The sequence below is a fragment of the Echinops telfairi genome, unplaced genomic scaffold (genome assembly GCF_000313985.2).
Source record: "Echinops telfairi isolate 266 unplaced genomic scaffold, ASM31398v2 ScPeMD7_7469;HRSCAF=8507_1, whole genome shotgun sequence".
Taxonomy (NCBI): Eukaryota; Metazoa; Chordata; class Mammalia; order Afrosoricida; family Tenrecidae; genus Echinops; species Echinops telfairi.
The window spans coordinates 116,563,158-116,574,498 of NW_022111373.1; the positions used below are offsets into that span (position 1 = coordinate 116,563,158).

The following is an 11,341-nucleotide window of genomic DNA, read 5'->3' on the forward strand; positions in this document are numbered from 1 at the left end:
TCTCTCTCTCTCTCTCTCTCTCTCTCTCTCTCTCTCTCTCTCCCAGATAGGAGGGGCAATAAATAAGAGCCTGGGGAGCCCTTCTTGAGCTCTGCTCTTGCATTCCAAACACCTGATCCCCAAAAGCCAGTGGTAATGGTCTTTGTGTCTCTAACTCATTGCAGAGAGACGGTCACCCACGAATGTCCAGACTACAAAACAGGCGGCACCAACTCCTGTTACTTTAACAAGCAGCACACCTCCATGTGGCTGTTATACACCATCATGATAAACGCCACTAACCAGATGGGAAGCAGTTCCTCAGATCCACATTATGTGGATGTGACTTATATAGGTAAGAAGGGGGTGGCAGAGAAATGTATGAATCCATTATTTATTTACCCATAGTCACACTCGGTTTGAGACTTCTAGGCTTTTGAATGCACTCTCAAAGGAAAGAAGGGAAAGTTACAATATGTGTACCATGACGAGTAATTAAGCCAATTTTCATCGGGTTCATTGTGGAACTTTGTTCCCCTTCTTTTCCATCCAGCATGAATGTTCTCTGTATACTTCTCTTGTCAATCATTCTCTCCTTCCTTGGCAAGCTGGGAGTTCTCTCTTCATGGAAGATAGGGCTGCACCATAGAGCAGCAACTTTTTGATGAGGATTATCTGATTCTGGGCCCACAGAAGTATCTCCAATTGCTTTACTCCAAATGCATTTGTTGCTTCTTACCAACTGCAGTTACGATTCCGCAAAGTAGTAGAGAGCACATCATGCTTTTGAGCACTAAGTTGAAGATCAAAATCACAAGTGCAATATTTGGAGAAGTCGTTAGCAAAGTAAGACAAGCTTCTTGATTTCCATGATCAGCATTGAGTTGAAGGGCAGATCAACTGTAGTGGCATATACAGTTTGGCAGGAATGACACAGGAGAATCCTAAGACAGGAGCTGAACCACTCCTTTGTCGGTTTGTTCTATTGTTGTGGCTTTCCTGTTACTGTGGTGCTGGAATCTATGCCATGAGGATCAGAGTGAACAGGTTTCAACGAAGTTTCCAGACTAGAACTCGTATATCAGTGGAACATTGTATGATAGAGAGCCAGAAGAAGAACCCTTGCCCAGGTGGATGGCACTCAAAATACTCTGAGAAGAAGCAGCCTCCTCAAAATCTATCTGACTGCCATGATTTGGGTAGAGTAACGCTTCCAGGGCTGGCATTTGTCAGTTGGGCAGAAACTCAAAATGAGAAGAAACCACTACAAACATTCATCAGTAATAGAGCATGCAATGTTAAATGTATGAATCTAAGAAAATTAGAAATTGCTGATATTGAAATGAAACTCCTAAGGATAGACATCCTAAGCTAACGCTGAGTGGTATTGTCCACTTTGCATCACAAGAACATAAGTCTATTATCACAGGAATGAAAATTGAAGAGAAACTTTTGGAAGTCCCATGTCCATGTACTGCTGTTGTTGTTTTTTTAATTAGCTTCATCAAAACTTACTGGCATATGATATTAATAATGTTCAAAATTTTGTGTACCCTGTTGGATCACCCTTCTTTGAAACGGGCACAATATGAATCTGTGCCAGTTGGTTAGCCAGGTAGGTTGTCTTGTAAGGCTTTTTTTGAGCACTTCTGAAATCTCTGAGCACTTCTCATGTTCTTTCCTTAGGGTTATCTAACATCAAGTCTCTACACATTTCCTTAGAACACTTTCTTTGGTCTTCTCAACCTACCTTTTGAGACCTTCTGTTCAACTCTTTTACTTAATCAGACATGGCGTTCACTTTTGCTACTCTACATTAAAAGGCAAGTTTCAGAGTCTCTTCTGACAAAAGACTTTGGTTTTTTCTTTCTTTCGTGTTGAGTTAGTCTGGGTACATTCAGAGAAACAAGTCCACACAAACTCATGCATACGAGAGAGTTTTCTATAAAGGTTAAGTGCCATCAAGAAAACATCCCAACCCAGTGCTGCCCAAGCCCACAAGTCCAACATTAACCCTTATGTACAACACCAATCCACAAAGTCCTCCTCCATCTCACAAAACACACACTATGACACTGACTGCAGGAGGAAAGTAGAATCAGTGAACGTGTAAGCATCTCAGCGCTGGCAAGGGTTTCCACATGGGTGCTCCAGTATCCAGGGCTACATCGGAGTAGTTCCATGCAGCTTCTCCTTGAGGATGTCTTGCAGGAAGTGAGCCTTGCCAGCTGAAGCAGGGAACTGGCTAAGGCAGCTGCACCCTGGTCTGACCATCACAAAGCAAGAGACCCAAGAACTCTAAAGGCGAGGCTCACCGAGCCATTTATACCTCCGCCCTTCAACTAACCCCATGTGTTTATCTGCCAGGTTGACACCATAAACTTTAACGAACTCGCCTGTCTTCTTAAAGACCTTTTGCTTTTTTTATGTATTATATCCCTAATTGCTCCCACAACGCACCTGATCTTCAGTCATGAGTGTTTATATGTCAAATCTATCCTTGAGGTGGTCTGCTCTGCCATTGGCTCCTGGCATTTGCCTTGTTCTCACGGATGATATTGAGTTTCTCCATCATCTTTTTGTGCAGATGTAGTCAATTCCATTTCCACATATTCCACCTGGCAAGGTCCACGTATATAGTCACCAATTATATTGTTAAATAAAGATGTTTTCGAGGACTAAGTCATGGTCTTGCACAATTCTGCCATGCAACCCTGAGCACCATCTTTTCCAACCACTGATCCTCTTCTTTGTTTCCAAGTATCACATTCCTTTCACCAGGAATTATGACTTCATCTTGGTTGCACAGTTGATGAATTTCTGATGGCAGAATTTGTTTTAAAATTCTTCCGTGTCTTCATCTTTGGCATTAATAGAAGAAGGAGCCCTGGTTGCATAATGGTCATATGTTGGGCTGCTAACCACAAGGTCAGCACTTCAAAACCACCAGTTGCCCTACGGGAGAAAGATGAAGCATTCCACTCCTATAAAGAGTTGCTTTCTTGGAAACCCACAGAGATAGTTCTATCCTGTCCTGGGAGTCAGGATTGACTGTAGGGCAGTGAATTTGGGTTTGGGCATACATATGAATAATCATAATAGTAGTATTGTCTTCCTTATAGATGTGTGGATATTACCCTATCACTGACAGAATAGTTGTGTTTCAGGATAGACCTTAAAGTGGTCTCTTTCATCATAAATGTGATGTCATTCTTCTATGTGCCATTCCAGCATAATAAACCATAGGATTTTATAATTCAAAGTGGCTAATACCAGTCCATTGCAGCTCATCAGTGGTTACAGTGTCCACCTTTATACATTCCGTTTTATTTTTGACAACTTCTAGTCTTCCTAGATTCATGGTTCATGCATTACATCTTGCAATGATTAATGGTTGAGTGCAGCTGTTTCTTATTTTGAGTTGTGAGCTATTTAAGTATCACAGCAAGACAGATGAGTGGTAGGATTGTGTACATACAAGGTGAAGTTTGTGATGGAAAATGATAAAGGCCAAATAAAGGGTTAGGCAATGAACGTTACTGGAGTTTCTTTCCCTTCTACAGTTGAACCAGAGCCTCCTGTGAACCTAATTTTAGAAGTAAAACAGCCAGAAGACAGAAAACCTTATCTCTGGATAAAATGGTTTCCACCCAAACTGGGTGATGTAAAGTCTGGTTGGCTCACACTCCTGTATGAAATCAGATTAAAACCTGAGAAAGCAGTTGAGTGGGAGGTAAGTTAAACAGAAGCTTTGGAAAGGAAGCATGTCCTTTCTCTGAGATGATCCATTACAACTGAGAACAGGCCATTCCTCCTTATGAGTGGGCCCCGTGACAGGACCCTACTGGCTTTGCAGTACTAATATGACTCACTCAAGTGTGGAAGTATATTCTCCCCTCTGTTGGGATTGATGGTGGCACTCATGTTTACAGCTCTCCTCGGGCTAGTTTCTTTTACCACAAGGTCTCTCTCACTAGGTCCCCAACCTACCTCCAGTAGCATTTCATTGATCTAGAGACCTATAAGAGTATTTAAATGACATTAAGTAAAGGAAAAATATATTCTAGATTTAAATGCTTTAGTAGACATCACATATAAGAAAAAAAATTAAGTGCATTCATTAACATCCTCTGATTGCTATTCCATGTTCTAACACACCTAATTACTTCAAAAGCACATTTTATAGATAGTTTGTCCAAACCAGGATCTCCAGGACCACACATCATCATTGTTAAAACTCTCGTATTTCAATACACTTAGAAATTGTATCCTATTATCTTCTAGAATTTTCTACCCTCTGGATTTATCTCATTAGTTTGCGGTCTAATTTTGCTAATTTCTCTACCCCCTATATTTCCTATAACTGTTAAATAATTTGGGGCAAGAAAAATTCAGAAGTGATATCATGTACTCTATCTTGTCTCTAATCAGGAGACTAAGTATCTATTGATCCCCATGATTAACAGTGCCAAAGGTGATATCTTGGGGAGGTGATGTCTTGATTCTTTGAGTATACCATGATGCTGAATCCTACCGTATTACTTCAGCAAATCTGGATACTGTATTAGTCTGGGTACTTTGGAGAAACAAATCCACAGCAACTCATGTATAAGAGAGAGTTTTATGTAAAGAAAATGTGCATCACGAAAACATCCCAACCCAATGCTGCCCAAGCCCACAAGTCCAACATTAACCCATTAACCCAACACCAGTCCACAAAGTCCTCCACCTCACAAAACAGAGGCAATGATGCCGACTGCAGGAGGAAAGCTGAGTCAATGAACGAACAAGCATCTTAGCACTGGCAGGGGTCTCCACACGGCTGCTCCAGCACCCAGGGGTGCATCGGGATAGGTCCATGTAGCTTCTCCTTGGGGATGTCTTGTATGAAGTCAATCTTGCAAGCTGGAGCAGGGAACTGCTAAGGCAGCTGCACCCTGGTGCGACCATACAAAGCAAGAGACTGGAGAACTAGAAAAGCGAGGCTCACCACCCATTTATCCCTCCGCCTTTCAATTAGCCCCACATGTGATTATCGGCCAGGCTGGCACAATTAACTAACTCAGATACCCAGTTCACTTCCACCTAATAGTTTTAAGACCAACTAATAATCCTTGAATCAGTTGTTTCCTTAGGATAACAATTATCCAATGTTATTATTTTTATTTTATTCCATTTTATGTATTCATCAGACTTATTTTTTTCTGTTTTACTTATTCATCAGACTGATTGGCTTCCATAAAAGTAGAATTGTTGTGGGGTAGTATTGGTCTGTCCCCATAAAATAGAGTTCAAAATTAACAGAGAGAGTCTGTTAGATATTTGTGTAAGCAATATCAGAAGGGAGAACGACATGGGATTGAGAGAGTGGAATAGTGAGAACACAATATCTGCTAAATCTGCCTCATCAGCCTAACTCCTCTAGCAATTTACTGTTGGGGGCCAGGGGGAAGTATCTTGTATTCATAGCAAAAATCAGAGGTGATATCTGTTTTCCATTTTCTTCCTTAGATCCATTTTGCTGGGCAACAGACTCAGTTTAAAGTCCTTAGCTTATATCCAGGGCAGAAATACCAGGTCCAGGTTCGCTGCAAGCCAGATCATGGATTTTGGAGTGAGTGGAGCCCTGCGAGTTCTATTGAGATACCGAGTGGTGAGTGTCTTGACTGCCTTTTGTTGATCTTTCGATATATTTTTTAAACAGAGTGCAGTTAGTAAATCTGCATAGTGCCTGCTAGTGGAGAAACTCTTTTTAGCCTTTAACCAGAAGATAAACAAAAGTGGGTGTATCATCTCGCCATCCAGTACATGGAGTTGGGAAAGGTAGCATTGCTCACTGGATCATTGACTATGTAAACCAGCTTTTAGACAAAAGTCATAGACCTGGGTATGGCGTGTCTCAAAGAGACTTGATGGCCACTTACTCCGGGGCCGCTCCATGTTCTCCATCCCTATCACGTGGAGAGCGCAGCCAAAGTCATCATCTGGTTGTCCCAAAATAGGCTAGGTGGTAGCTCTTCCCAAAACATGAGCTGATGTTCAGTCTGGGATCGGTGCATGGTGTTCTCATGGTCAAAGCACAAGTATACATTAAGCATTTAATTCTAACAAAGGGGACGTGCTATTGAATGTTACCCAGAGATGTGATTATTCAATATGGATTTTTATAGTCCTTTACAGTTCCTGAAATTCTCATTTGAGTTCTTCCTGCCCCCACCCCTAATGCCTCCCACCCCAAAACCATGTCAGATGTTCAGAGAGAATATAATTAAAAGTATGGAAACCAAAACAGTGACATTAAGAAGCTAATCCGGAAATGTATATCAAAGTGTAGCTGTTCTCACACTTGCTTATTATATACTAGATGCCAGTGCGTTCATTGACTTGGCATACAGAAAAGAGCATGGACCTGTAGATCATCACTTACACATGCATCTAGTCCAGCTCCGGTTCTTAATACATAAAACAATACATGCAACATATACAAAAGTCGGGTTGTGGTGCCATGGAATCAACCCCAACTCCTAGCAACCCCTACAAGACAGAGTAGAACGATTCCATGGGGTTTCCAAGGCTGTGATGTTTACAGGAGCAGATTTCTAGGTCTTTTTCCCCAAGGAACCATTGGGTAGATACAAACCATTCACCTTTTGGTCAACAGTCAGGCACTTAACCTTGTACCCTCCAGGCAACAGTCAGGGCAGACTCAAACCAAAAGCCAAACCCACTGCCATCAGGTCTAGTCCAGCCCTTAGTGACCCTGTATGGCAGGGTGCAACTGCTTCTGTGGGGTTCTGAAACAGTGAGTCCTCATGGGAGTAGAAGGCCTCCTCCTCCTCCTCCTCCTCCTCCTCCTCCTCCTCCTCCTCCTCCTCCTCCTCCTCCTCCTCCTCCTCCTCCTCCTCCTCCTCCTGAGAGCAGCTGGTGGTTTCCAACTGCTGACCTTGCTGTTAGTAGCCCAGTGCATAACACACTGTGCCACCAGGGCTCCTAAAAGGCAGACTTCCTGGGTTTAAATCCCAGAAAGCAACCTTATAGTTACATGACCATAGGTAAATCACTCTTTGAGTCTCCATTTTTCATCTACAAAATAAGGCACTATATAAATATAAAGAGTGCACAATAATATATGTAGCTTTTGTTAAGAAGCCAATAAATCTAGACCTTTATTATTATTATTATTATCATTACTATTATTATTGCAGCTATGTAGTTTTGAGTTCCCTCTCTACCAAATCAAACAATAAGTGAAAAGATCCTAAAATGTCTAGTAATATAACATATATAAAGCGAACCAAAATGTCATACTATTGGGGAATAGTCCTATTCGTCTTAGTTGGATGGATGTTCAGATGAAAAGAGATATAGGAAGGGGAGCAAGCTCTTGAGCTCAAAAGTTGCATTCACTGTTTGCTTTGATGATATTTCTCTGATCAAAGGATTCTGACTGCTTGTTTTCTAGATTTCACCATGAAAGATGTAACCGTGTGGGTCTTTGTAGCTGTTCTTTCTGCTGTCGTTTGTTTGATTATGGTCTGGGCAGTAACTTTGAAAGGCTACAGGTACTTCCTCTTCCCTTGACCCCCTCAATAGCATAGTTATCAAAGATAATGGCCCCAAAAGATAATACAAAAATGATGGAAGCCTATGGAGAATCTAAGCCTCTCATTTGAGGCATTAGTCACAGCATATTCAGCCCGAAAGTCTTTTAACAGTGCTGTCAAAATAAATAGGAAAATGGGCTTGTTTGAGGCTGATACTCTTCCCATCAAATAGAGGTCCGTAGTTTTAACTGGTAAAATAACTAAATAAATAAATTTTAAAAGAGCTGGCACGAGCAGTTCAAATGAAGGACAATTAATTGACGAAGGTCAGAATTGCTGATACTAAATTAGCAGAGACTGTTTTCTGTGTTATGGTTACTTGCTGTTGGGTCAACGCTGACTCATAGTGACCCCATGTGTGTACAGAGTAGAAATACTCCTCCCCCCTCCCCTTCCCCCCTCCCCCACGGTTTTCAAAGCTGTGACCTTTTGGAAGCAGATTGGCAGATTTATCCTCCAAGATGCCTCTGGCGGGATTCGAATAGCCAACATGTAGGTGATAGTCCAGGGCTTAACCATTTGTGTTACCACGAGGACTTTCCACAAGTCTCTGTTAGTATTATCTTCCCTGTCGATTATTCATTTTAGATTTCCCAGAACGCCTTCCCCCTAACCACCCTAGACCCTTGTTGTAGATGTTCAGGGATGAAACTTATACTTTAAAAAATTCTAAAGAGGAAAATAACTCATTTCTATCCAATCTCATGCATTATTTTAAAGTATGGTGACCTGCATCCTTCCGCCAGTTCCTGGTCCAAAAATAAAAGGATTTGATACTCATCTGCTGGAGGTAAGTGCCAGAGTTGGCTGTAGTGGGCCTTCGTAAGTGTGAACATGGTGCATGCACACACAATCCCAGTCATTTCAGTCCAACCCTCGCCCGGTCATCCCTGCCCAGCTTCCTTCTTCATTAGCAAGTGGCTGCACAGAAAGGTGGACGATTAAGTGGCAAGATGACAATGTGTGTGCTTCTACTAGTGTGTGTGTGTGTGTGTGTGTGTGTGTGTGTGTGTACATATGCATTGTGCTCCTGCACGGGAAGAGGAAAAGCTGAGTGCTTCCAAGGTGCATAAAGAACCAGAGAGATAAAGGTGCTAATGATCAAACAGGATCCTCAGAGGGAAAGATGAGGAAGCCAAGAGAAAACAAGAACACATGGACATATGCTAGATTCACTGAATTTCCCCCAAAGCACTGAAAGAACTATTTGTACAAATAACCAATTTAGGAAGAACTATTTGTACAAATAACCAATTTAGGATATTTAAATGAATACAAATCAGAGCCCCACCATCACCTCCATCATAAACTGGTCAAAGCTTCCATATCCATGTTCTTTAAAGAAGGCCATGCTAACAGACTATTCCATTAGAATTGTTACCCAGTTTCGTCACACAATTGAGATGAGATTGGTGCATTGAGTTACTCAGCTTGCCAGAGACCATCTAGATTGATTCAAGAGGGAACTAAGTGCATTTTAAGAAAAAGAAGGGTTAGAACATTTTAAATTTCTCACCAAATTTCAGTCTTATATTGTGTTCTCACACAATTCGATCCGTGAGCAAAAAGAAATGACAAGTAGCTGCCATGCCCATTCTGTCTTATAGCAACCCCAGTGCGTCAGGCCGGCGCTGGGCTCGATGGCGTACTCACTCGTTGATTTAGAGAATGAGATCACCGGGCTTTTCATCCAAGGTGCTTCCAGGTGCACTCAAGTTTCCAACTTTCAGTTAGCAGGCAAGCCTCTTAACCCAGGGACGTGGCCAGACTCACTGCCACTCATCTGCCAGAGAGCTCTGCCACATGGGCATTATTTATTCTCATTTTACTAATGGAAAAATTGAAGCTCAGACAACAATTTGCCCCAAATCATATACTAAGTGACAAAGTCAGAAGATTGTCATAAATCTCCGACCTAAGTCAGAAAACAGGGAAATGAAAGTGAAGTAAGAGAGGGGCCAAGAGGAAGAAGGAGGGCAGGAAGAAGGAAAGAGGAGAGGGCTAGGAGGAAGGACAGAAAATACAAGATAGGAAAAAAAGATGGGAAGGAAGAGGGTGGGAAACAGGAGACAGAAGGAATGAGGTAAACGGAGAGGAAACCTGGGATAGGAAAAGGCAGGAAGGGAAGGCAGAGAAAGGGAGCAGGAAAAGGAAGTGAAGAGACAGGAAGGAGGAGAAACAGAAATCGCACAAGACGGAGATTGGAATCCAGTTACTAGTACCAGATTCTACGAAGAGATGGAGGAGGTTTGGGAACTGGCAGCTACACTCCAGAGCCTCCTGCCAGCGACCCAGTGCATTCATGAGCACCATGGTTTTAGACATTTGACAAACTTTTATTTATTGATGGAATAGTCAAGTGGAGCCCTGGAGGTGCAGTGAGTTACAAGTTGGGCTGCTAACTGCAAAGTCAGCAGTTTGAAACCACCAACTGCTCCATGGGAGAAAGGTGAGGCTTTCTACTCCCCTGAAGAGTTAGAGTCTCAGACACCCACAGGGGCAGTTCTGCTCTATAGTTCTGCCCTCCTACAGGGTCACTATGAATCAGAATTACTTGATGGCAGTGAGTTTGGTTTGGTGTTTTGGTAATATTCACCTATTTAGCAATGATTATTTTTTCATTGTTTTATTAGGTTATAGTTCACATATCATACAATTCATTAGTTCTATCATATTAAGAAGGATTGTGCAATCGTAACCACAATCAACTTTAGGACACTTTCTTCTTCCTTGTAGTCATCATGTTGACTCCCAGTTCTCCATCCATGTGCCCAGGAAACTATTAATCCAATCTAGTCTCTATAGATTTACCTACTCTGAATTCCCTATCCAGAAAAACATACCTAACAAAGACAAACAGCAAAAATGGACCAAACAATAATAACAAAATAAAACAGAGGAAAGACCTCAAAAAGAAAGCAAAAAATATTCAAATATCCACATCTGAAATGGTTCAAAGAGAAATCTAATGCAGTTGAGTCTAGCTACATCTGCCATAATTGTCTTTGCGATACTCTCTGTCTGATATTGAAGCTATTCGCATCCCTGAACGATGGTTAGAGAGGATTCATCAGAGACTTAATCTATGTACAGGCCCTGCAAATGGATTTTAGCCTTTGACCATCATCCATAATATTCTGCAGACTGGGTGTTTGGCATTTAAGCTCTGATACCATTCCATCGTCCAGATTTCGATTTTATTTACAATCCTTGGATCACACAATCTGGTAAGCTTCTTCTGTTTAGCAGACTCCTCACTTAAATGGTGGCTTGTTTTGAGACAAGCCTTTAAGGCCCCAGATGCTATTATTTTTGCTAGCCAAGCACCATCTGATTTCTTCAGGACACTTTGCCATAGCACCCATATCTTCAGTGATCTCTTTACAAGGGCGAGTACCGAGTAGAAATCCATGATTATTATTGCTTAGAAAGAGACTAGGTTAAAATCATGAAATGATTTTTTAAGGTGCTGCTGAGGAAGAAACAAGGGAATATGGTGTATAGATATACCTCCAGTAGGAGGGCTATCCTATACTTTCTGGCAGTGAGAAATTGAACTTAAAAACTAAAGAGACCCAAGTTTCTTAAAGTGGGAGAGCAGCAAGGCTACTCACAGATTCCCCATTACCATTGACCAGAAATGCGAGGCACTTCGGTGAGCCCCACTCCTCCCTGGTGCATCCAATTTTTCCCAGCACCTGAGGCAATCTAGCCAGCCACACCTCTTCCTCACTGGTCTATAGGGACATTTGCTGATA

The 11,341-nt window shown here is 41.9% G+C and overlaps 1 protein-coding gene across 3 annotated transcripts in view; it reads left to right on the forward strand.

The window, feature by feature from the left end:
- PRLR (prolactin receptor) overlaps positions 1-11,341 on the forward strand; it is a 247,572-nt gene that overhangs the window by 229,869 nt on the left and 6,362 nt on the right. For all 3 annotated transcript variants that reach the window (XM_045285373.1, XM_045285372.1, XM_004698081.2), the window contains 5 exons: positions 165-334; positions 3,543-3,712; positions 5,491-5,632; positions 7,442-7,541; positions 8,304-8,373. In XM_045285373.1, the coding sequence (XP_045141308.1) occupies positions 165-334; positions 3,543-3,712; positions 5,491-5,632; positions 7,442-7,541; positions 8,304-8,373 (652 nt within the window). The remainder of the gene's footprint in view (positions 1-164; positions 335-3,542; positions 3,713-5,490; positions 5,633-7,441; positions 7,542-8,303; positions 8,374-11,341) is intronic.